Genomic DNA, 26,221 nt, shown 5'->3' with positions numbered 1-26,221 from the left:
AACATGAAACACGAAAGCCATCTAGCAGCAGAATAAATGTGGCTCAATACAAATCAACGTCTCAATTTTTTACACTCCTTTTAACTACATATATCTTTTTTTAAACTTCGAATCAATTTATGAATTACTATAAAATGATGTTTTAGTCTGCGCGTGAGCGCCTGAGCGTGAGTTGTGGCCAACAGCAGCTTCTCAATTTCTGTTTGTGTCTCTCACCGGGCGATAAACAGATAAAAGGTGCAAATCACCACTGTGGCTCAAATTGCCAGCATGTTACTGAAGCGTACACATATCTCAAATTTAGGCTTGCAAAACAAAGCAAAAAAATTCTACCAAGCAAAGGCTTGTTACCCAAAAGGCTGACACATTCAAAGCATTCATATGTGGCTTAAGATGAGAAGAATAAGAAGGAGATTTCCTTAATTGCTGTATTTCTTTGCCTCATGTCTTACCTCTGTGTCTGCATGCGTTTTGGTGATAGCGTTACCCAGCTCGCCGGTTCTAAGTCCACCTTTAACGGAGATGAAACTGATTCCTGCATTTTCTTGTATGTACACATCCACCTGAAATTTGGGATAAAGAAGTTAGACCAACGCAGTGATTGCAGATTATTGAGCGGACGGCGCCAACGGGGGAGACACACACCTTGAAGTCTTTGACGGGCTGCATGGGGCGTGCGTGGATCTGCAGCTCGTACTTGCCCAGCGTGCGTTTGAGTAGTTCCTCGTAGGTGAGTTCAAAGGTCACCTTTTTGTGAGCGGCCACTGTCACCGAGGTCTTAAACTCTTCAAGGGTCCTCCCAACTGAGCTGTGAAATTTAAACAAACAAACAAACACTGTAGCAGCCTTTCATTTATTTTCTGTTATGTTGAGAAAATAACAACAACAACAAAAAATGCTGGGTATGTTTTAAAGAACCAACACGGCAGCTCTCTTTATTTCGGAGCTGCAACATTCCTTTTCGTTTATAATAATCCTGTATCATACCTGACGATGCCAGCGCTTTCACCGCGAGACACAGCATCAGTGTACTGCTGCTCAGCCGCTTCTTTAGCCTTCACGACCCCATCATACACCTGGCCGTCCATAAACCTGCGGGGAAAGTTAAGAAAAGGTCAAGGTCATTCCCTGATCATTATAGTGCTTAGTTTTTTCCCATTTTGTCTTTGCTGTTCTTTTTGATGCATGCATATTTTGGAGTTTCTATATACAAGAAAGATCTGAAACCAGAATTTATTTAAGATTGGTGTGTTTTGAAACAGGGCCAGGTTAGACACTGCGTTTGGGAAGTTGTCTTTTGGTGACATTTTTGTTTGGTGGCGTCCAGTGAAAGTTTTCTGAAGTGAAATGTGCCTTGCCTTCATAAAGTTTGAAAAACTCACTTTCATTTAACAATGTGTATTGTGTTCTCTTTCTACTTCTAATACAACTCCCAACAGCAAATGAGCTGCAAAAATATTTTTTTATATGCAGCAAATGTTGTCTTCAAAGTGCTCTATGATATAAGTAACGTGATGAGTTGAGATGTAAGAGATCTTCACTGCACTAACATTCTGAATTTGCTGATGAAGGCATTCTTGGGAATCCGGACGTGGAACTCGATTTCTTGGGACTCGTCTTTACGGTTGGCCACACGGCTGGTGATGATGGTGGTAGCGTAACGACTGGTCACCGTGGAGTTGATGTGAAAGCTGTAGATCTCCCAGTCATCCTGAGCAAACAGTTGGGGAAGGGGTGGGAGGGTGGTGGAGTCATTGGTCTGCCAGTCATCTGAGCAAAGATCAAATCATTGTGGAAAAACAAGCTTGGTGGACATGAAATGTCATTGGTCTAAGAGAAAACACCCTAATTTCCTTCACTTTTCACTTAGTGTAGGCTGAAGCAATGACTTCATGTCCATACTTGAGACACTAAAGAATGTTGGATATGTTGCGGATTCCTGTCTGCGGCGTCTGAGACACACGAAAGGTAAACCGTTATACTGCGTACACAGCATCAAACTGCAACTGTGAAAAATTCAAAACAAAACATTGTAAAATAACAACTGGGGGGGTGGGGGGGGGGGCACACTGTCTGTGGATGGTAATGACATTTTCGCCATTATTTGCTAGGTTGACCCGACAACTGCTTGAATGGGTAAAAAAAAAAACTGCAGGCATGGTAATTGAAGCATGCAAACAGTTTAAGTCTCCATTGCAATGAGAGATTTAGCAGTGCCACCGTGTAACATAAGGGTGGGCGATCTTTTGATCCGGTGCCACTTGTGAAGCAACAACTACATGTAAATCTTACCGAAATATTTCATTAGCTGTATGTTCATGTTAATTCAGCAGACGGGGGATCTTTAATATATCAACGAAAACCTTTCCAGAGTAATTCCAAATGCTAGATTTTTCCCTTAAATCGATTTTTTATTATTTTTTTTACAGTGTGTGTACTTGCATTGTCTGTGTCATCAATCATCCTACCTTAGGTTGCGTGGTGCCAAAAGCCAAAAGTAGCCCGAAGATGCTGATTTGCAGCACAGTTCTCTCCATGGTGGCGCCAATGAGAGTGAAGCCACGAAATCCAAATGCTGCCTTTTATACCCAAAAAGAGCCACGGGGCAGCATGAATGTGTTCGTAACGTCAAGCTAAAGGGCAAACTCCTCTTTCTCCCTGGTCCAGTATAAATAACTCTCTCTCACCCCCACATACACTCCAATAACACATACATAAATACAATATATCCAACGGCAATATTGAATGACATGCAAAAGAGGAGTCTTTACAGTATACAAAAAAAAAACATTGAAGCACAATTTTGATCCAAAACGAAATTTGCGTCCAATAACTTTTCTAAATAGAGGAATTAAACATGATAGGAAAACCGAGGTTTAAACCATTCAGAAGACAAAAAATAATAATAATCTTAAATTAATATACTTTAGAGAAGGGTGAACAATATTATCTTTGTAAAAGCAGACGTAGTTATGCAGTTCCTGGACTGGATTATTGACCTATCGTGCAATGCCCGGAGAGGCATGACAGATAAACAGTTGACCAGAAATGGAACTGTGTTAACACGACAGCCTACCTAAAGTGCGTGCGGCCGCTATACATACAAAGAAAGTCAATTCTTAATCCATGTAGCATTTGCTATAGATTTTGTTATGACTCAGTTAATTACTTTATTATCCAGAGGCTTGAAATTTGTCTTGCAAGATCAACAATTCTGTAGTTCCAATGGTCTAATCAATTTGATAACCACTGTTCTGTACCATTTTTTTAATTTCATCTCCTTGCGTTCAGTGCGTTTGTCACCGGTATGGACTCAGCAGCCCAAAGCATTCATACATTGCAAGCAGGAAGAATGACAAGGGTTGGGAGTAACCTCCTCAACGATGCACAAAATGTTTTACAGGGAAAGAGAAATTCGACTCAGATTATGATCAAATCAAATCTGCCTTCAAAAAATATACGCTTTGAAATTGAAAGCAGTTTGACATGCTGATTGTGAAGACTCTTAAAAGGCTTTCCGCAAAGCATGTGCCATGTGCTCAGAGTCTGCAAAGAGCTTTCAAAAAATTTGCTGTCTGCATGTCAGGCCAGATGAAGCAAAGTTGAAATGGAAGTTGTGTTCGAAGGTGAAAAAATTTCAAAGGGATGGCACAACATTTATGAGAGGGTTTAGATTGAAGTCACACAACCTATAAAAAAACAAGAATGCATTGTACAAATGAGATATAAGACAGGCTTTTTTTTTTGTGTGAATCACATTCTTGGTGTACTTTATAGCATCACCGCCAACCTCACAGGAACTCTTCAAAAAAAACAAAAGAAAACCCGAAAGGTAGCAATACATACCGCTGCAGGTTAGAAGTGGACATTTCGGGCACTGCTAATGTTTTGAGCTCCCCATGTCATTGTGGAAGTTCTTCCTGAAATTTTGCAACAAGTGTGTGTGTGGGGGAAGGGGAGTGGTGGGGGGTTGATTTGGATTGATTTAAGCACATTGTACAGGTGATATATTTTTTTTAACAACCTGTAATATTTTATGAACAGCAATGTGATGACATTATAGCATTTGAGTGAAATTGTTTTTTTTCTGCCCATTTTGATGATTCTTATCACATACTTTAAGGATACATTGAGAATAACTCATGGCTGCTTTGGACCTAAATGCTCATCTTCAGAAATTACCATACAAGGCACACTCACAACTGGTTTTCACCAGAAGATATAGTTCCTTCCAATCTCTCGGTAATAGTCCAATTGCTTGTGGTGGAAAGGTTTCATTAATGAGGACAAAAAAAAAAAAAAAAAAAAGAATTGGGAACACACAACCTTGGGCTGAGTAAGCAAGTCGGCTCGTCTGGTCCAGAGTTTTCACAGTGGCAGCCGATGATGCTCACTGCTGAAAAATTGCACTGGTGCACACACACACACATACACACACACACACACACAGAGTAGCTGCAGCAACAAGCTCAGCATCGTCCGCTGTGAGGCGTACAAACTAAAAGGAGCTCCTATATTACGCACGGGAGCTTGCTCGTCGGGTGACGAGCAACACAACTCTGTAAATCTCACCAATGGATGTAACAATTCTTAATACATTACAATTTATATACAAGCAATAATGTGAATCAGCAGTTAGAAACCAACTTCCAATCTACCACTGCTCTGCAGTCAATGAGAATATGGCATGATATGAACATGAGGTATGCAAATGAGAGGCCAGAGGATGCGCCAATGGTAACATAGGCGCTGCTTAAATACATTATATACACTATATGCACGTCATGGACTAGAACTACTGTGACATTGCTTTTTGGTACAAGACTTGGAAGACACATTGCTACTCAGATTAAAGAGTTTTTGCCTTGGGGTCCGGCAGCTGATATGTTGCACTTTGGATGGAATCATCCTGGCTTGCGGGAGTGCCGGGAAAGGCAAAGATTCCGGAAGGAAGGGCGAGGGCCACCCCAGGTGATTGGCTAAGAGCGAGAGGAGAGGAAGAGACCCGGCATGGGACGGGCGAGAGTAGCTGACAAACGGTGCCGGGCCTTGTGGAGGGCACGTTGGTCATCGCCATGCCGGCGCTGTCAGGCCATGATGGGGGAAGGTGGCCGCTTTCCACACCCGGCGTCATCCATGATGACACCTTGATTTGGATAATGGATTAGAACAGAGATTGGCAATTTAAAAGATGGAAGGGCCCATGAGTTCTAATCAGTGCTACTCGGGGGGCCACATAAGACCACGCGCTTCCTAACCAGATGGATGACAAAAATTTAAACTATGGACGAAATACGTGCCAAATAAGTGCTTTTACTCTACAATGGATTTCATTTTTGATAATACTTTTCTCAATGCAAGTGTAAAACATCCACTATTCAACAACTAAAGGGTTTGAAGCAAACAACAAGCTAACCACATACTGTGATTTATTTTTGTTTCTAGTGCCAAGGGCTCTCTTGCATAAAAATCGCTTTTCAAGGGCGGCACAGAACCGTTGAACAGTCAGCCAACATTCACTGCAAGAACTCATTTTGTGCATTTTACCACAAAAATCAACTCATTCAAAATCTGAATAGTATTGACATTCTGTGTTTGTCCAGCATGGCATTCCAAAGCCGCAAAAATACATTTTTAGGCCTACTCGTGTGGTAGTTTAAGGTATTATCCATTTATTTTCAAATAGAAAGAGTGTCATTATAAACATGTTGATTTTTGTGGGGGAAAAAAATCCATAAAATGAGCAATTGCAATTTTTTTTCTTACGCCGTTTGTAATAATGTGTGATACACTACAAACTCACCTCTGATGTACTTGGCACCTGACTTGGGGCAACCATCTGATCCAAAAGTTGCGGCCCCCCAATGCGCAAGGAGTTCGTGCGGGGCCTGTGAGTGACAATAAGAACCTCCTGCTTCCAGTCATCCATCAGTCTTTGCAGATCTTCAGGCAAGTTGATGGATGAACCGGTGTAGGTTGCCGTCTTGTTGTTGCTATTATTGGTTTGCGCTTGTGCCAATCCCAACACTGGCTGATGAGGAGGAGGCGTGGCAACGGTGAGTGGCTGCTGTGATAGATTAACAGCTCCTAGCCCAGTACTGGGCCCTGGCATGAGACAAAAACACAGCACACATGGCAACATTCGCTGACGATGAGGACTACAGTGATGTACGCCAGTGATTCCCAACCAGGGAAAGTTCGGAAATTATTACAGTGGAACCTTGAGAAATGACTGACCGGACTTACAAGTTCTCCAAGACACAAGTTGCTAATATTTCGCTCTGACTTGCGAACGAAAAGTATTCGGTTGGAAAATGGGTAAAATGTGGGGAAGAAAAATTCTAAAATCTGAAAAATATTTCAACATTTTGGTGGAAAAAATAGCATAATCTGTGAGTGCCGAACAGCGAGTAGGCGGGATTCAACTGTATGTATAATGGAACTCGCCGTAAATGGACAATTGAAGCAACAGATGGTTGAACACAGTGCGGCAACATAGGAAGACAATCAATATAATAATACTCACAGGCCTGTATTCTTCATCCTCTGTCAAAAATACTGTAATTACTACAGGATTCTGAGTCACATAGAGCAGTTGTGAAACTCCTTTTTGTTTGTCTGCATTATTGCATTATACTGCCCCCGGTGGCCAAGTTGCGCATACCAGAAGGAACTGAAATTAATTCATCAAGATGTTTAGTGTTTAGTTTATTTATACTCTCTCTCTCTCTCGATGATTTTCCTTTTATTAACTTTCTTAATCTACTGTATCTCTGCGCCTCAGGAATCTTGACAGACAGAACAATTAAATGGTTGGTACTATTAAGGTTTTTTTGTTTTTTTTTATAGCGAGCTATGAGTTTTTCTGGTCTGATGTAAAATGGAGGCCATGGCTCAATAAAGGTTGGGAAACACTGATGTAAGCAACATGATTGCAAAGTCATTTACATATATAAATGAACTACATACTGTTGCCTTGCTCTTTGCCAAGACACAATCGCTTCAGTGTTGACCCTACGAGACAAAACAAGAGTTTATAAAACTTGTCTCAGACTCGTTTTTGACAAGAATAGCGTACGTGACCACAAGATGCATTAACAAAGATGCTGAAAAACAAAGCAAAAGAAAAAAAGACGCTAAACTTGAATTAGAAGCAAAATGGTCAGCCTCGTGAAATAAACGTAACAAAGTGCAGCATGAGGAGCAGAGATAAAGACAGACAGAGTTATGAAGATACATGCTTGATATTGCAGACTGTAAATATAATGTGACTGACTCAGCTGCTCACACACTCACTGACCACCTACACATCACATGAGAAACAATACAAGGCCTCATCAATATTCTATACATAAGGTAATGAATAATGATGAGTTATGAGGAGCATTAAGCATTCACAGGCAATGTCTTGTCGTTCATTATTGAACAATAACATTGTCGTTTACGCGGATGTAGAACTGCCTTGCCTCATACTGGGAGCTGTTTTGTCATGAAGCAACCGAAGCATTAGAAGCAGCAGTGGAACTTTTGATACGGTTCATGTAGCGGACATTATTCGACCAGCACGTGTACCGTGTCAACGTGGTGGCCAGTGAGTGCTTCAACCAGTTTGGATCTGGGAAGGTGCACTGACAGTTCATGCGAGCAAATATTGTGTTTATCCAAACCTATGCCATACCATACGTCAAAGTTGTCCTTTTTCTTTTCAGTTTATTTTAGTTCACATGTAAAATACTTTTTTTTTCCCATAAGCAACTCGCCAAATTGTAATCATACCTTTACACCTTCATGTCAAATTACCATTTTGTCAACTCTGCAGCTATTTGAATAAACCGGACATAATGCTGAAACCACGGTAAAATGTCGGAAAAAAACAAGTGGAAAAAAAAAAGGAAACAAGCTGAACAAAATGTAAAGACCATGACGTGTGTAACAGGAAAGACAGAGACGCAAAATAACGGCAGCAAAGCAGCAAGAGAAGAGATACAAACAGATAGATAAAGGCACAGGCCCACTGAGAAATCTAGCTCTGGGCTTGCTACTGGATTTATAAGCCACTCTCTCGCTTGGTTGAGGGTAATGAGCCCAGCCTGGATAGTATAATCAAAAAGGAGAGAAGACACCAGAGTAAGAAGAACACACATTCAAATAAATGCCACAGGAACCATTTCATATGTTGGTCCAATGTCAGTAATGTGTTGCTTTGTTAGCTCTCACCTAGTCCTGGTGGAGCTTGTGTGCTCGTGCCATCCCCAGCATATAGTGTAGCATAAATGTTATCGGAAGACAAGGAGCCCTTGAGGGAGCAGGGCTGCTGAGTCTGCACGGGTTCCGAGATGGAGTTGGGAATTTGACTGGGACAGGATGGCTCCCTGGCGACGGATGCCTTGGCCGGAGAGCCGTTTAAACTCACAGTTGCCTCACCTGTTCCTTGGACAGCTAAGGATAAACACATACGTCAGGGTGGTACCTATCCTACACAACATTTAGGACTATTATTTTCTTCTGTATTTATATTGGGTATACAGCACTCATAAAAAATAACAATGATTAGGAACAAAACGGATGAGTATTTAGATGGGACTGAAAATTGTGGCGAGAAGTGGTATCGAAGTGGTTGTGGGAATCGATTCTATGAAAGAGAGAGTTATCGGAACGATGTAGAAATGATAGAGTACATTATGATACTCACTGGGTCTGCTGGAATCACCAGATTTATTTGTGACATGTCGAAATTGTTGAACCAGAGGGCTGAGGAGCTTGCCGGGTTTTAGCCTGTGCTTGCCGGACCTTTTTCTGCGACCTGAAGGGGGTGCAACGTGCGAGTACGTCAGGCCGAAGGGAGGGACTTTGCCCAGTCTGAGATAGAGCAGCTCCACTTCTCCTCTCTGATGGGCCTGCAGCTCAGAGATCTCCCTCAAATGTCTGAAGGAATCAGAGCAAGAAAGTAAAGCTTATTTCTTCAATAATACATTTTATCGTATTTTTTTAATCGTGCTTTTTTTTTTTTTTATAGTTCAAGAATCAAACCCAGAACTGAGTCTGTGATTCAAACGTGTTAGCCACTAGCACACCATATTGTCCTACCAGAAACCATCATCTACCCTAATCCGACCTAATCCTGAATGTCTGATTGTTATCATTCACGCTGAAAAAACGTGTACAGTATTGCTCACTTCTCCCGGAGCGTCTGTAGTTCTCTCTTCATGTCAGAGTCCTCCATCTCGGAGTCATTATCGCTGCTGGCGTAGGCCGATCCGTGCACGCCTCCATGCCTGCTCGGAGAATCCGAGCTCTGCACGCTGCTGCTGCGCCCTGAACGTCTGAGGAAGGCCACTGCCCTCTTCATCAGGTCACTTCCTCTGCGCTCAGAGCGAGTGTGTTGACTCGGGGTAACAGGGGCCAGTTTGGCAGGGCTGCTCTCGGCCCCAGAGTCTGACGAGAGGATGCGAGCGTGGACTGTGATGTCAACGGGTACGGAGGCTGAGGTGATGGTATGAGGCAAGGAGCCCTGGGTAGCCATGGAGGAAGGCGTGTCCAGATAGAAGTCAGGAGGTGCAGAGTAGCGACTGCAACGTGTCCTCTGCGTGATGTCATCCTCGGTGCTGACCACGGAGAAGCGACCGATGGTGGTGGAGGGAGTCAATCCCTCAGTGGGAACATTGTAACCGGCAGGATGTGCTGGCGAGGCCACGCTGCTCCAGCTCCTCTGCTTCACATCACGCTTGTTGGCCACTTCAGGAGGAACTGAGATTATCTGACAAAAAAGAGAGAGATGAGTGTACCCTGCTGCACTCAATTGAGGGGTTTCTTTTCCATCTAAACACACCTTAAACCGGCCTCTTGTCCCAGAGCAGGAGACAGAGTGAGAAACATGCCTTTTGGAATGGGATGCTGCAGATAATTTCAAGTTAACGCACACACACACACAAAAAAAACAATAAAAACAAGAAACATTGAGGAACGCATGAACAGTGAAGCACAATGTTTGAAAATGTCCTGATTTAAGACAGCACAGTACATACCACACACAGCCGAGTCACTCAGAGTGCTCAAACTATCCATTCTCTCAGGAATTTGAGGCTAAAGGAGACGATGGACAAAACGGGTAACAGTCATGAGTGTTTGTTGACTTGTGGCTATCACAGGAAAATCTTGAGTGATAAAAATGCACTGTAGCTAAAGCATCAGACCAGTTTGGTGCCCCATCACGAATTTTGTCAAACAAACATGAATATAACCTAAATGCTGTCTATGGAGACAGGATTAGTATTGATTACCGAACCTACCAGTTGTTCTCCCGCTCTGTAGCGACTCTCCTCCATTGGACCTGGTGTACTGTTTCCTGACCCGCCCGTGGCACTGTCTGGACCAGGAGGAGATTGGATGTACTCTGTACCAGAACCTGGTGTATCCGCTGTGCTTCCCGATGGATACATGGGAGCGTATTCCTGGTAGAGCAAGTTCCGAAGTTTCTCATCTAGTGTTTTGATGGTGCTGTCCACAAAGCCTCCGCGACCCAGTCGCCCTTCCCCGTCTGACTCGCCCGGTCCTCCGCCGTGCTGCGATGGCCCCGGGCTCTGGGGCAGTGATGACACTTTGGCCCCTCCCACACTGGAGAAAGGCTGGTGAAGCACCACGGGCTGCTGCGAGCGCTCATTGCGCGCGGCGGCGGTGGCGTATGAGAGAGACAGTGACTCTTTGGCTGAACCGGGCTCCTGGGGTGGAAGAGGAGTGAGCGGGGACCCGCCCGGCGAGCTGCTTACATCCAGAGACAGGGGCATGACCAGAGGACAGCAGGGTATCTCCTCCGCCACAGAAACAGGACAGGTGAGGTCCACCATATGTGAAGTGGAGTGAATAGGGGAGGTGGCGGCCACGGGGGATCCTTGTGGTTCGTCCATTTGAAAAGAGGGTTGTGGAGATGAAGGTGGCAAAGTTTGAGCTCTGGCCGGTTGGGCTTGATGCACACTGCTGATTGGCTCCAAAGACGGTACCGACTGAAGAGCCGGGGGGGCAGACACCGGAGGAGACAGGCTGGCCAAGAGGAGAGGGTCTGTGTTGGACATAACCGGGGGACTACAGAAGCCATACACGTCATGGATGAAGCCTCCACTGCCACCAGACATCGTAGAGGATGAGCCCTCCTCAGCTACAGAAAAAAAACACACCCAGGGATCATAACAAATTCACATTTCTTTTCAACATACTCCACGAAAAGATTTATGATGCATTTTCATCCAGCTGCCTCAAATGTAATCCAAATTTTTCACAGCAGATGAAAAAGTAGTCACCCCGGGATGTGGAAGGCCTGCCTGGCAGATGCGTGTTGGCTGAACTGCTGGGAGACTGCGAAGTTGTACCCTCAGATGTGGGCTCCTGGCTGGAAAAGGGGGTCTCCTCCACAGGACAGATTATGAACCATCGCTTTCCTGTGTGAAGAACTGCAAAACCCACGCGCTTGGAGAATTAACAAGAGAATGATGAAAAGTCTTTGACTGTGAAGGATTAAAGTGCTTTACCATTCTGCTGGTAGACCGGCTGGGATGCTCCAGATTGTTGACTCTGTAGTAAGAAAAGACACTTGCAAATTTCCCTTTGTTCAATCTTGAATCACAATATGGCCAAAAGTATTTTACGAAGAACTCATGGAGGAAAATATGGACTGATCCCCATTTTGGAGCTTCAACAGCTTCCACAACAAGACTCGATATGAGCTGTTGGAGTGTATTTTTAGCTCATTTTAAAATGTGTGAGGTCACAGGTGACTGGCACTGTACCCGAGAAAGGGGCACATGCATCCAACCATACATTTATGCACCTTGATTTTTTTTTTGTGTACACAGTCTTGCTGGAACAGTTGGAAGAACGTAATCGGAAAAGCATTGACAAATTTGGGGAAAATCTCATACTTGTGTCCGTACAATGTATTCTATTCACTCTATTAATCATTTATTTTGGGAGAAATGTTGCTACACTTCCATTACCTCTCCTACTTGTCCGTCAGAGGTCTGGCCTTGTAACGGACTGGAACTCAAATTAGATACCCTCTCCCCCGCCGTGTCGTCGTTCAACATGTCTTCGGCTTTATCCACAATGTCCTTTAACTGGTCGATGAAGATCTCTTTTTCTAAAGGAAGAATAAATCCATTCTCCACCTAAAGTCAAACAATGCCACAGGTTCAAGCACAAGCACGGCACTAGATGAGTGAGAACATGAAGATCACGTTCAAATGTTGGACAAACCATGTACGTGGCAATTTCCTCTGGAGCATCACCATCCAGATCAAATTTAAACGTCACCATTTTGTGATTGTGAGTCTCCAGCTGACATTCAACCATCTTGTCACCCGTGTTGCAAACCTATAGGTGCAGAGGTCACGTTTCGCAAATGAGAATCTGGTTTGAGGAAAGGGTAACCTTGGAAAACAGATGAATGTCGTTTCTCACATTGAGCATGCTCAGTTTGGGTTTGCTCATCTTTTCTTGCCGAGAGCGCGTCCGAGTTGACTTGCGATGATGTTTTCTGTGTTTTCCTTCCCCCTTTCCTCCGCTGGCCAAGCTGTCATAGCCATCACTTGCTTCTTTACTTGATGCAACATCAGAGAAGGGACTGGGAGAAAAAACGAAAAACAAAACACTGTTGTTGAGGCACGTGAATACAGTAATGACCATTTTTAGTTAAAGAACAGAATCAAAGAATTGCTTGAAAAATGCACACATACCTGTCATAGGCATAGTTGGGCAATGAGACTGTTTTCTCGTGAAACACATCCTGAAGAGAGAAAACGCAGGGAAATTTCACTAAGCTGGTTGAATTAAAAAAAAAAAAGTTAGCATATTTGTATTATTCTTTGTTGATTTGCAGGCGTTATTAATAAGGCATGTAGAACTCAAAATGTAATATTTTGCACACTTCACACTAAATGATAGGCAGTCTATTTTCCGCCATACCTCGGTGCAGGTATCTTGCTGCAAGGTGGAAGAAGTAGATGGTGTTTCTTTTTTCGGACCAGCTTTTGGCTGGCTTATACATTTGGATGTCATTGAGACTGCTGTCTGGATTCCAGCAGACTGCAGAACTGAAGCTGGGACGGAAGTGGGAGCAGGAGTAGCAGGCGCAGCTGGTGGCGGGACGGAGTTTGGTACTGAGACCAACACAGGTACAGAGATCTGGGTTTGTCCCGATGCCGAGGAATCATCTAGGGTTGTAGATGAGACTTTTGGTGAACCTGATATTGAAATTGTGGTTTCAGCTGCGGCTTGAAATGACACGGAAGCAGCAGACTGAGCCGGCATTTGGCCTGCTGCTTGGATTTTTGCCTGGATCAAAGCTGCAGTTTGTGCTGGGGTTTGGGTTTCGAGATCCGCTGCAGCTGAGAGTGATGCTGAGGTGTGAAAGGTAGAGGTTACGTTTAAATCCGTGCCAGCTGCAGCAGTTTCTATATCTGTTCCACTTCCCCAGACAGGAATCTGAGTAGTAGGTAGAACAGGTTCAACTGGGGCTAAAAGTTGAACACCTTCTAAATTTGTCTGTGGAGTGTTTGTCTGCACCTAGGACAAAAAAAGAAGCATATTTGGGGGATAGATTAGTAGATAAAGAAAATGGCTTCTAAATGCCCAAATGCATGACCTGGGCATGCATTGCACCAAGGGCTAAGCACCATTTGTCCACCTCATTTCCAATCACCCAACCATCACAGTTTAGAACTACATGTCAAATATTCACCTGTTCAGCCACTTCTTGCTCAGGGTAGGAAACGGGGTATGGGGTAGGTTGTGCCTGGGAGAGAGGTAAGGAAGGGGTGTAATGGAAGCTACTAATGTTTGGATAGGATGCGGTTGGGCCGCTCTGCTGCTGCGGCACTGCAAAGGACATGGTCAGAGCAGGGAATGTGCCAGGGAGTGCTACACTGGACACCTGCTGAGGTGTGGACTGGAGGATGCTAAAAGCAGAAGGAGGATTCAGGGGAATGATGGTGGGGTGGGGTGAAGGTGAGTAATAAGGGCTAGCTAAAGGAGCGCGGGAGATAGGTGGAGGCTTGAGGCCCCCTGCTTGAACACAATATGGTGAGGGAAACTGGGAAAGAAAAAAGGGAAAATGATACACAATGAAAAAAGTCACCCATTCAATACAAACAAGGTTTGCACAGGTGTCATGTCCCACGCATATTTTCCTGAAACAACCTTGCGCGACCGTTGACGGCAACTTCTTATGACACACCTGTGTGCTGATGTGCAGGGGTAGTAGAGGAGGGGGCGCACTGGTGGCGGACTGTGGAAAACCGGTCGCTAAGTCAGGAGGACTCAGGTGAGCTGCAGTCTGGTCAGCGGATAATTGCTAAGAAAGACAATCAAATACTGTGTTTATGTAAGAATATAAATGAATACCACAATTCAACTGGCGTCATGATACTCAGTATTTAATTTTTTGTATGTACAGTATATGTACATGCATCTGCGACTACCCACAAACCCAGGAGTCCTCAGATCCATACATAGAACGGTTATGGCCGTAAGCACCAATCCTGGCCCCAACCAGTACAAAGGACTGGATGGCATCATCTTATTTTTTCTGACCCACCATCGTGGCACAAAAGTTCCCAAGTCACATACCAAAAAAAGGGTTCAGGGTGAGTTTGGCTTTGGAAAGAAAGATGCATTTAAAGTTTGTGCAATTAAAGAATATCTGCCACAATAAAGTGAAGACTTCTGACACCTTTTTTTCGACTCGAAAAGGAGGATAGCTACTTGGGCCTATGTTAGTTGGTAAAACCAAAAACCATACCCACATCTATGCAGTTGTCTTGATGTCAACTAAACAAAACGCAGAACCTCTTGTTATGCTTTCTGTTGTGTTGGTATCACAAATGTAAACCGCTTCAGTGAAGTACCTCGTCCTGGCCGAGTTGAGCGGTAAGCTGCGTCTGTACGATGGGCGTCGCAGCTGGGAAGCTCTGTGCTGTCTGTCCACTGGGGTGCGTAGGCGGGGCTGGCGTCGATGGAGCAGAAACTGTCTATCAGAAACAAATATGACAGCCCACGTTGACTACACAATGACTCATCACGCAAAAGTGTTTGTATAGTGAGCGCTAACTCAAGCTCAAGGTCAAAATGCTCTGAGTGCTGAAGCAGGCAAAAGGTAGCATATCTTGTTGGGCAGCAATCCAAGAGGAGAGCTGGATAGAATGGGGGGAATTGCAGTGGCATGACTCACTGGGCCTGCGTATTATTTTGTGAACCGTTGCACAGCCTATCGAAAATGAAGGCATCATTTTGGATAAGCAGGAGCAAAGATTGCTTGTTGTACATTTCTATTGAGAGGCTTACAGAAAGAAGCAGCTTGCGGGATCATAAAAAATGCAGCAGGCTGCCACAGGAGCAGTGTTTGCCCAACACCTTCCTTCTCTAACCTACCAGTGTATCTGCTCTGCCTTTTTTCTGACATCTTGGGAAGAGGAGGCGTTTGTCCGGATCGGGGTAAGTAGAGAACATTGGGACTTTTAGACTCTGACTCTTGTCTACGTGCTCAAACAAAGAGGACGCATGACGGTTAGCACCACTCTCTGAAAGTGTAGGTGAACTTGTTCTGCGGCCGACGATGTGATGGAGACAGCGGTTAAGATGAATGAGATCTCCGGCCTCAAATAGATTCCTGCACAGGTCAACATTTGAAGTTGGGTCAGGCAAAATCATCGGTGGGGAGCGACGTTTCGATGAGGTCAAAACAGAATGTAGACTGAGGGGACAGGATGTGGATGAGGCCGGTTTCGAGATTGAAGTCATCTGGGCAGATGTGAGCAAAGAGTGAACATGGGCGTGTCCCGAAGAACCCTTTCTCCTGGTCCTGTCCCACCGGTGGAGAGTCAAGCAATTCCCACAGTGGCGGTCAGGCTGCGGCCTGCATGGGATGCTGAGTCGTTGCTCTGAGGGGCGGGGCGGCTTCGGGGGATGGAGAGGTGAAGTGGAGTAATTCGCTGAGTCATGATGACAAAGGTGATGGGGGGATAGGTGGGCAGATCTGAAAGACGGGCTTTGGGAACAGTTAGAAAATAAGCTGTCTCTGGCAGACGAGCAGGACAAACACACTCTTGAGTGAGTCCTACATTGGAACCTCTCAATCTGGGAGTCACCTCCATATCTGGGGCACACAGCGCCCCTAGTGGTGATGCCCTGGCTTACATAGGGATCACTGTGGTGATTCTGATCAGATATCATTCCAAGAAAGGACATAAAAATATGTTATCACAACATGCAAAGACAGTTGACTGTAAGAAGGAAAGAAAAGGGAGGAGATATTCAATATCCTTACTGTTTGAGCATTATCTGGCCCCAGGTGCAATTGTGCAGCAGGTTGTTGGTAGGTCGCAGCATGCAGCTGACCTGTGGTTTGCTGGTAGGCTCCCTGAAGCAACTGGTTGGATTCTTGTATGAACTGGTCCTGCGAAGCCTGTGCTATGGTTTGTTGGTAGGGGGCCTGCTGCACTGACGACTCCAGCTGCGCAGGAGGGCCGTAGACTGACTGAACCGCGCAGATGGTCTCAGGCGGCGACTGGTAGGAGCCATTTTGATGTTTGCTGAGATCCTCCAATTGCATGGTGGAGCTCACGCCAATGTCGGCTGTAAGAGAGAACTTTGTAATTAATCGCAGGAAGGACAAAGAGGGAACAAGGACATTGTTTTTTTGTTTTTTTTAAAGATACTGCTACAGCCTCAGTGAATCATGACGTAGCATTCAGGTTAATTTCATTTACACATTCTCACATGTAGTCGCTGTGGTGATGGGGACTGTACAAATCAAGGTCTGCTGCTCCACCTCTTGGTAGTCATACTCAGTTGCAGCCAACATGGTCCCCTGTTGTCCGGGCACCTGCAGGAGGTTCTGCTGTATCTTCTTCACAGATCCCTCGCCGTTTCCCGGTGAGACAGTGCGCTCCCTTCTCCATTTGATCAGGGCCACACGGTCCCGGATTGACTTCCCAACAACCTTCACATCGCAGTCCAAGAAAAAGCCTGACTCCACCTATGAGACACACCAGAGATGCTCTAAGTAAATACAGCACATATTGTATAAACACATGGATAAGTCTTTTCATTGGAAGTACAATGGAGTGTTCTACTTGGCTGTAACCAGCGGAGGCGCTGTTGATTCATTCTCAACCAGTTTGACAAGACAACGACAGATATAGATCACAGACATGACAAGTTCTCTGACACATTGTATTTGATTAAGCGACTGGGATTAAATTTCTTAATTTAATAAGGTTCATCATTCAAACACATACTGTGTATTGTGCACTCACCAACCAGTTATTTAGGACTCAAGTGCACAATCTAATGACCGCACATGCTGTAATGGAAAAATCTGTCTAAAAAAAAAAAAAGATAATAACGGTCGCATTTTCCTGAGAACTATTCATGAAATATATTATGTTTGTTGTTGTGCTTTTGTCGTACAGTATAGAGTTTACCATTTCTTGCGCAACAACTTCCGGGTCCTCGTTCGCCAAGTTAAAAGTGAATTCAATTGCACCAGTATCCTTGTACTTCCCCTTCAGCTTCTTTGGATCCTCAACCCACAGCTTCAATGCGATGGACGATTTTTTCCCGTCATCCTCTTCATTGAGCTCCACTCTAACGCCTGTATCTTCTGCAAAGAAGGCGTGGTTCAAAAGGTCCTTGATGGAGTACCTGCGGGAAAGGAGCAAAACAACAGCTACTTAGGTCACTGAATGACGCACAGCACACAAACATGAACTGTGTCACAGCCAAATACTGGTGTTGACGTCATAACACAGGAGCGGCAGCACAACAACAGAGTTAAGGCTGTAGGTCAGCCTCGACATGCATGCATGAGTTTTGTCACACGCTGACCTTTCCTCCCATCTGTGACAGATGCACTCCCCAATTATCTCCTTAATTTCTGGGTCGCTTACTTTGCTGTAGCTGGCAGGTTTTACCCCCTGGGGGGAGAGAAAAACTTAAGTGAAGGTAGCAATAGGATGACACGAATTACACTGCAGTAGCATGAGCAAAAACACAGTGAAAACACTCTAAAAATGCACTTCAACTGTTTTTAATCGTCCTTTGTGGGACTTCCATTTTTGAACTTGAATAATCTTGCGTTGGTTAATAAGACGTTTTAAAGCTACCGGACTGTCCACTGTTGCGCACATCATAACCTGAAGGTGGCAGTAGTGTGACAGCTAGTTGATTGATGATGTCGAGAAGAAGTAGACGGTGAGCAAATTAAAATAAATCTTATGCGAAACTTCAGTAGATCTACAGTAATTGTTTCTAAAGACCACACAGTATGTTTGTATGTCTCATATGTTGTGTTACTGACACGTTTGTACTAAAGTAGCAGTCGCATGTCAATTGTTTAAAATAACTAGAATAGCAATGTGAATTTCCAAAAAAATGAAACTTAACAAAATATGTGCAACAATTCAGTCAATAATGAGGTGACGAGGGCACTCTGTAGTGAGTCACATTCAGGGAACGTATTTAATTTCACTTTACCTTGATTTTAAAAGAAATCATAACCATTTGTAATTTAAGAAAGCTGAATGGAGACTCACGCTGGTGACTTTGCGGTAGATTTGTGCTGCGTTTTGACATTCAGAGTACGGGTATTCTGATGTGGCCATCTCCAGCATGCACATGCCGAAGGCGTAGACATCCACAGCCTCATCGTAGTGCTCCTCGTACATCTCGGGGGCCATGAACTCTGGTGTGCCTAGACCATTGACACAAAGTGATTTATGAATGGAGCCTCGGGTGGAGCAAGAGTACCGCTAATAATTAAATTTAGAGCTGAAAGAAACTAATCGCTAGGGCTCGACCAATTAATCGGACGGCCAATTATAGCGGCAGGCCTTTTTGGAAATTAAGAATAAGAATCAAGCTGAGTTTTGCCAATTAAAAGCGAATATAATCTTAATTTCTCATGAAAGTGCAAATTCCTCTTCAGTAGATATGGGCAGAAAGTAAAAGACCAACATGACTGACAGTATGTTACCCACACAATCTACTTAAGAAAATATATATTTTGAAGAGGTTTGTAGTCATGCCTGATGTGCATATTTCAGACGCAACTCTGCCTAAGGTGACGTTTTCACATGTGAGAAAGTCATCGCTGTTTTTTTTTTTAAGGCATCACTTCATGAGTAGAAGAGAAAAATGGAGTAGAAGAAATGTGATCCGACGTTGAATGACATGATGCAGTAACTTGACTTATTATGTTCCTTACTGGATGTACTGCATATATTTGTGGCCTAAATATCAAGCTAAGTTCATCAGTTCAGAGTATTTTTGGACTTTGTTTTGGTTCTTGAAAATTCCTATCTGTTATAAAGTTAACAAAATACTAAAGAACAGAGTATTTAAAATATTTTAGTCATTATATATTTTTCAAATAATCCATCAGTTACTGGTTATTTGATTTTTTTTCTTCTTCCAAACATCAGAATTGGCAGAGAAAAAAAACTCAATAAAATTTACTATGGGGTCAAATTAATAGCTAACCAATAACACTTTTAGCGAAGGAAGCCCTCTTCAGAGTTGCCAAGCCCAGATCGCCGATCTTGACCGAGCCCGTGGGGCCCGTGATGAAGATGTTGTCACACTTGAGGTCCCTGTGGATGATTGGGGGCGTCCTGGTATGGAGGAAATGGAGGCCCTTCAGGATCTGTCTGCACCAGCTCCGAAGAACTTTGGGCTTCATCACCTTGAAGCGCTTCAAATACCTTGAAGGGGAAATTGAATACAACCGTGGGAAATGGCGGGAGGTGAGCTAACTTACACCGTGAACCCTTTTCACTCACGTTTTCAGTGTCCCTGAGGTCATGAGCTCCGTCACCAGAACTATGCATTTCTTTCCTTTCAATGGCGACTCCCAGAAGTCATAAAATCTCACAATGTTGGGGTGCTGAAGAGCCTTCAACATCTCAGCCTCCTCCTTGAACCTCTGCCTCTCCACCTTGGACAGTTTCCGCTCCTTTAGAAGGTTCATGAAGACAATTACTTTTCAGGTACGTTGACATTCACCCATTTTTACTATCAGTATCCGTGGTGTGGTATCGGAGGAGGTCCTTAACTTAAAACTAAACACACAGGAGATAAAATCACCTTTCAATCTGCTCTTACAACCTGCTTGAGTAACTTCAGGAGGCGACTGTGAAAAGCCTGCGACTCATGTTGAGAGTGGGCACGACTGTGGCGTAAAGGAAAACATGGGGGCTCTTTTCAGCCCATTTCTTTTCGTGTGTTGAACAAATACAACAGTGGACACATCAGACCCATATTTCCGGACACGTATGACATGACATTACATGTTGGGTCTTGAGGTCAATCCACGTATGCAAATAAAGGAAAGATGCAAATCTGCGTGATTTTGTTTCCTTTTTATGCACACGCTGGCTTGCAATCGAGTGGATCTGAAATCAAACAACAAAGGGGATTAAAGTACATCGTGTATGCCGGGCCCTGCCTTTCCTTGAATTCTTGTCTAAATAGTAAACAAGCTGAACATGAATTTTGTTGCTGCTTGAGTTAGCACATCGCAAACATGCACCGTTGAACGAAATGATGACACTGCTTTGTAACACTCACATTGTTACGCTGTACTATTGTGTGCATCGATTATAGACCAATGCCGAGGAGTCGGATTTCAGGAGGCCATTGTGACCTGAGCAGTGTGCAACCTCATGCATCTCGGATTACGTCTGCCCTGCACCGCTCTTGGCACAATTTAAAGACTGTTCCGAATGAGCCTCTTTTCAGGAGAATTGAACAGAATTTTATTCAAATTGTGGGACACTCGACAATCTCAACTGGGCAAAATTATTTTAATTATTCAAATATATATCTCAAAACATTCCCATCGTGCATAGAATGCTCCTATTGCTGGAAAAGATCACATTTGAATGAAATATGCAATACTGCGTAAAGGCCACTGGGGACTGTCTTGATTAGTAACACTTCCATTATTCTGTTTTGTTTTGGGTGTCATTCAGACAGATGTAAAATCATCAGTATTTGACAACTTCGGCTTTGTATTTTGCTTGTCAGCATATCACCGTCTTACTTATGGCTCGCACTGGAAACTCAACAAAAGCTCGCCAGATGCTTCCGAGAGTAATAAAACTTGACCAGTACCAACTTCAGGTTATTCAAAGGCTTCAGAAGAGTGAAAGTTTTTGATGTTCGTGTGGAAATGTGTGAATCACTCCTTTGCCAAACTGACCAAAACAATCGTTAGCTCTCAGAAGACTTGTGGTTCAACAACAAATCTGATGAAGCGGATCGGAAAATGGATTTATGGATGTCTAGCACTGGACTGATTGAACCACTTGTCTCTGCAATACATCCAGGAACACGATCTCCGAATCTTTTGACAACATTTTTGAAACTGGACACTGAGCTGCAGCGGGGACAGAAAACCTTTGCAGCGCTGCACGAATGTCAACTAGCAAGCCATTGGCAAAGGAACGTTATGCTTTGTAAAATTGCAAATCAATTTCAAATGCTTTATCTAAATGACAGCTGAAACGAAATAGAAAATTGACGTAGTACTTGGCATTTCAGCCTTTTATCTTTTTCATATGAACCTCAGAACTGTGAGGCAAATTGACTAAATCTCAAGGTCGCCGTGTTGCCAATGATCATTAAACCGTGGTTAAAATAAGACTTTTGCCGACTGAACTCTCAAGCTTGTTAATATATTCCTGAGTTGTGTTTAAAAAAAAAAAAAAAGCAACACTGAATCTCCTGAAGATGCCCTTCCCTCCACACCTCTCTTGATGCAGAGGGCTGCATCAGCAGGATTTGCTCCCCAGGCGCAACTGTGTTGCACCACTTGGGGAGGTATGTGAACTGATGTTCAGAATTCAGCGCAACCTGATCAATCAAATGCCGAGCGGTGAGGCAGAGCGCTCGAAAAGGGTCTATTGTATTTCACAAAATCGTAGCCTAATTCGTTTGATTCAACTCCCTCAGCATGTGTTTTGTTTAAGCGGCATTCAGCAGCACGCCCCTTAAAAGTCCGGATTCATGTGAGCCGCCTATTTTCTGCCATCTCATGCTGTGACTTATACAAGAGCTACGCAAGCGTGCCTTGCTCTAAGAGAGGTGCGTAGGCAAGGAAGCTCTAAAGGGCAAGACCTGGTCTCTGGGCACAGAAGGGTTGAATCATCACTAGAGCTCCCCTAAGACGCTGCTCAGACAACATAAATACAGCCACGCACGCACGGCCATACTTGATGCAGAAGAGCGTGTCTTCCCTGTCACACATTGCACACATTTAACCCCCGTGGCCCTCCATTGTCGTGCGGTTCTTTTTTTTTCTTTTGACAGATGGCGGAAAATACTTAAGATTGAAGCATTCTTCGGGAGATGCTTTCATCCCTTCAATTTAAAAAAAACTGATTTGAATGGATTACTTCAATATTAAAGACAGCATATTTCATATGATTGCAAAAAAAAAAAAGTGAATGGTTAACATTTTTGGGATTTTTTGAAAAATATATATTTTTATGACACTCTTGAATAACCCGTGGTGTTACACTATTGAACAGTTTGTCAGAGTATGTACCATGATTGGAATAATAATCATCATAATAATTATTCAAGTCATTGTACATTGAATGAAATCCCTCATCAAAAATGTATTGAGTCAAAATAGATAGGATTCAAAAGTTGACACACCCCTTTTCAACTGTTTGTTTTTGTGGAAAAAAAAAAGGAAACAAGACAATTTCAAAACATTTTTTCGGCATAGATGTGACCTATGAAATGTACAACTCAATAATTAAAAATAATAAAAACCTTTTCAATAGTGTTCACACCCTCTTGTAACCGGGATTTGTTTGTGTTGAGAATGAACCACTCACAATAAAATTCATGTTAAAATTAAATCAGGGTCAGCACACGTGATTCCTCCCCAAGAGAAGATCATTTCCTTCAAGAACTGCAGTGAATCAATAAATTGACATTGACGGTCGTGTGAGCTTCAGTCACGATGTTATAACCATTAAGAAGGGAATTCATTGTAAATTACAAGCTCATAAAATTGAGCTAAATTGCTGACTCAGTCTTGGCTTCATGGCCCGCTGCACCTGTACCACAGATTGTTCCATCTAAACAGTTCACCGATTTAACCTAATCAAAGTACATCTTGAGTCAGATAGTCATCCATCCATCCATTTTCCGATCCGCTTCATCCTCAAAAGGGTTGCGGGGGTGCTGGAGCCTATCCCAGCTGTCTTCGGGCAGTAGGCTCGGGGCCACCCTGAACCGGTTGCCAGCCAATCGCAGTCAGATAGTCATTTTTAAGTTAAAATACATACAGAGAGAATATTAAAAGTTCTGAAAGGGCATCTGAGATCTAGGCTAATCTGCTCACCGCATGGATGGCATTTAAACTGATCATTAGATTATATCATACAGTATGCAGATTAGTGATGTGTCAAATTACACTTGCAGTTATCAAGCAGCAAGTGTACCTTTGGCCAAAATACTGTATACCGGTCATAAATGCGTGTGTCATGTTCATGGTGCTGGAATTGCGACAACACAAATACATTTAATTAATTAATTCGTAGGTGCATCCATCTCTTTAGAGTGGTTCTTTGTTTTTCACTAAGGTCAAGGGCAACTGGATGCTAACACAGCTGATTCAGGCGAAAGGCAGACTGCACCCTTTCAGCCAATCACAGTGTACATCCAGACAAACACGCTGACGTTCACATAGACAATTTTATCTGACACTCTTTAAGTTATATTAACTCAACAATGAGATATATGATTGGATCACGGGTGGTGTAATTGTACATTTGCCTGACTTTGGTGCGGGCAGCGTAAGGTTCAGTTCCCACTCAGTTGTTTGTCTATCTGTATGTGTCCTGCGACTAAGTGCCAACCAGTCCAGGATGGGTTGTTTGAATTCGAAAAATGCTTAGAAAAGGTGTATCCATACAACCATTACCCCACCTTTTGCAGAGGTTTCACTTGACCGACTTTGAGAAAATAACAGATATTTGTTACCCGTAATCCTTTAAGGCGGCAATATTTAAAGCAACAGGCCACCAACGAAGTTTACCAAGACTGCGTGAAGAAGTTCAAGTGTTTCACACTTCCGCTGTGAGATGACGTCAGTTAGAAAAAGTGGAGTCCAACTCATTATGAACCATGCTGTCTTTTCCTAAATTTGAAAGGTCTGCGGGCACCGGGACTTGTACAGCACAACCAACTTCTGCACGAGCAGGATGTGAAGAGAAGAAATTAACCTAGCTGGTAAGTGCACGAGCCAAGTTAGCACGAGCCAACATTTTAGCAAAACCCCCATCCACCTGATTGAGTGGCGATCTTCATGTTTTATTTTGTTTTTTTATGTCGTAAGCATGAACACCACAGATGTTTTATTTAATGTTTATCAGCATTTTTTGAAGAATTAGCAGGGGGTGGGGATATTTATTTTCCATTGAATTTCAATGAGCGTAAATTATACGTGGATTTTTGCTATTCATGGCATGGGCTAGTAGGATAAATATACAAGACGTTTAATAATGCTCTTTCTTGTGATCGATTCAGTGATCGGTTATCGTTGTTTTCAGATTCGCTGAACGGTGTTCGGCTCCAAAATCCTGATCTGTAAAAATCAGTACAGGTAATTACTTTCTTGCATCTTTATAAAGACGTCTACTTTTGGAAACAGCATTTTGAACCTCTTGATGGATCTCATGACAAATGATGGAAGTTACGACGTCACTAGTTTCATGAAACCTACCTGGAGTTCGCACCATGCTACTTCGACCCAAGTCTCCGTGTCAAGCCCCTTGTAGACCGTCTTGAAGGAGCCCCTGCCCAACTCAATGTCGAACTTGAGAAAGCGGCCCCCTGGTGAGGTGGACACAGCCTTCATTCCCGGTTCCTCTTCGTTCTCATCACTTCCTGCTTTGCCTGTGACGTCATGTGACACGCCCTCTTCCTTGACCTCGCTCTGGCACGCGTCACGTTTCTCCTCGCAGCCCCCCGCGCTCCCGGTGTCGTCCTTCACGTCCACCTGACCCTCCGGCCTCGACTTCTCCTGCTGGCCCACACGTGTGGCGTGTAAAGTCCGGTTCCGAGTCCGACCAACGATGGAGCGCAGGTCGATGTTAAGCACCGGCGTGCTGTTGGCACACTCCGCCGTGTCCGGCGTCTGCTCCTCGGAGCCCGACACCCACAAACTCCGCCGAATGAACCTCTGGCGGACCAGTCCGTGGTAGTCCGAGGAGGGATAGGCGCTGGGGTCGCTGGCTCCTCGCAGTGCTGTGTTCGGGACGTTGACATTGTCATCCGCGCCGTTTTCATAAATGAGCCTTAATGCATTGGCGTTAATGTCAGAGTCCAAATCGGGCGCCGAGGAAAACGTTGATCCAAGTGGAAGATCTTTGCTCGAATCCTCCGCTGCATGCATCCCTGCTAATGTGTTAGTCCCTCGGCATTGTGTGCGGAGGATGCGGATGAGGAGCGGTCCTCTCCGTTGCTGTCTCGCCTACCTGCAGCTGCGCTCGCATGCAGTGACGCAGTTCGGAAGCTCCCAATGTACGGCCTCGGGATTGTTTAAGATCCAGAGCACCCCCTACCCACCCCACCGGGATCGTGCGCGCTCTACTCCGTGCAAGTTTACCTCAGCGTGCACCTTGTTGCGACAGCATAGCACGCACAAATCCACTTGATGCCATTGCACCAACAACGACAAAATTGGAAAAAGAAAAAAAATGGACTCACGGGAAAACGACCTGCTGGTATGTGCGCACTAATCCCTGCGTTTATCACGGGACAAGCGAAGTGCGCAGATGCCATGCTCACTCAGCGACACGCCCGCAAATAAATAGCCGGCATCCGGGTGGAAATAGCGCCAGCTCAGTATTCCCTCCTCCGACCACACGCACTTTTCTCCCAAGAGTGACATATTGGAGCGCAGTGCAGGAGCTAGGATAGAACAGGAGCGTTTATCAGATAATGCTCACTGCGGAACACTTCCACCTCACCGCACGACACAGCCCAGGGTTCCATTTCTCATCGATGAAAGCGGGACAATTTGACGGCACCAAAGCCCACGCCCAACTGCAGCGAGTCCAATCCAGGTTTTAGGCGACTCCCTCCATCTAAACTAGACTACCGCTGTAGTGCCGTAGTGGTGCTGGAATCATGTTTGGGGAAACAAGGCAACCCT

General features: G+C 44.2%; 2 protein-coding genes and 1 long non-coding RNA gene across 14 annotated transcripts in view; 1 reads left to right on the top strand and 2 right to left on the bottom strand.

Moving 5' to 3' along the window:
- Positions 1-2,636, bottom strand: part of itih3b.2 (inter-alpha-trypsin inhibitor heavy chain 3b, tandem duplicate 2) — a 10,375-nt gene extending 7,739 nt beyond the window's left edge. For all 6 annotated transcript variants that reach the window (XM_086117065.1, XM_086117068.1, XM_086117066.1 and 3 more), the window contains exons 1-5: positions 2,469-2,636; positions 1,551-1,711; positions 988-1,092; positions 646-808; positions 453-563 (exon numbers count right to left, since the gene is read on the bottom strand). In XM_086117065.1, the coding sequence (XP_085973191.1) occupies positions 453-563; positions 646-808; positions 988-1,092; positions 1,551-1,711; positions 2,469-2,537 (609 nt within the window). In that variant the 5' untranslated portion in view covers positions 2,538-2,636. The remainder of the gene's footprint in view (positions 1-452; positions 564-645; positions 809-987; positions 1,093-1,550; positions 1,712-2,468) is intronic.
- On the top strand, positions 1,810-22,842 carry LOC147201467 (uncharacterized). 2 transcript variants are annotated; one of them, XR_015101557.1, is made up of 5 exons: positions 1,810-1,968; positions 13,074-13,163; positions 13,257-19,790; positions 19,902-20,033; positions 20,650-22,842. It is a non-coding gene; the product is annotated as an uncharacterized LOC147201467 (long non-coding RNA). The 2 variants fall into 2 exon arrangements; XR_015101556.1 differs by having other exon boundaries at positions 19,902-22,842.
- Positions 3,253-26,221, bottom strand: wnk2 (WNK lysine deficient protein kinase 2). Of its 6 annotated transcripts, XM_086117061.1 has the most exons (28): positions 24,788-26,221; positions 19,827-19,999; positions 19,528-19,748; positions 18,582-18,739; positions 17,875-17,963; positions 17,472-17,691; positions 16,765-17,023; positions 16,313-16,620; positions 14,895-15,017; positions 14,225-14,341; positions 13,730-14,080; positions 12,955-13,554; positions 12,726-12,775; positions 12,451-12,613; positions 12,247-12,363; positions 11,988-12,158; positions 11,523-11,565; positions 11,295-11,444; positions 10,290-11,152; positions 10,026-10,083; positions 9,830-9,894; positions 9,177-9,757; positions 8,693-8,925; positions 8,218-8,439; positions 7,992-8,090; positions 6,970-7,014; positions 5,804-6,105; positions 3,253-5,146 (listed from the first exon to the last, which is right to left on the bottom strand). In XM_086117061.1, exons 1-28 carry the CDS (start codon positions 25,457-25,459, stop codon positions 4,850-4,852), a joined length of 6,750 nt encoding a protein of 2,249 aa, XP_085973187.1. In that variant the 5' UTR covers positions 25,460-26,221; the 3' UTR covers positions 3,253-4,849. The 6 variants fall into 6 exon arrangements, with proteins under 6 accessions (XP_085973187.1, XP_085973184.1, XP_085973186.1 ...); XM_086117058.1 differs by having other exon boundaries at positions 13,730-14,341; XM_086117060.1 differs by having other exon boundaries at positions 8,016-8,090; positions 13,730-14,341.

Source organism: Hippocampus guttulatus, chromosome 8, assembly GCF_054856545.1.
Source record: "Hippocampus guttulatus isolate MCC_2025c chromosome 8, RoL_Hgut_1.0, whole genome shotgun sequence".
Classification (NCBI taxonomy): Eukaryota; Metazoa; Chordata; class Actinopteri; order Syngnathiformes; family Syngnathidae; genus Hippocampus; species Hippocampus guttulatus.
Note: the sequence above shows the minus strand (reverse complement) of the source record. Positions and strands in the feature narration are given on the sequence as shown.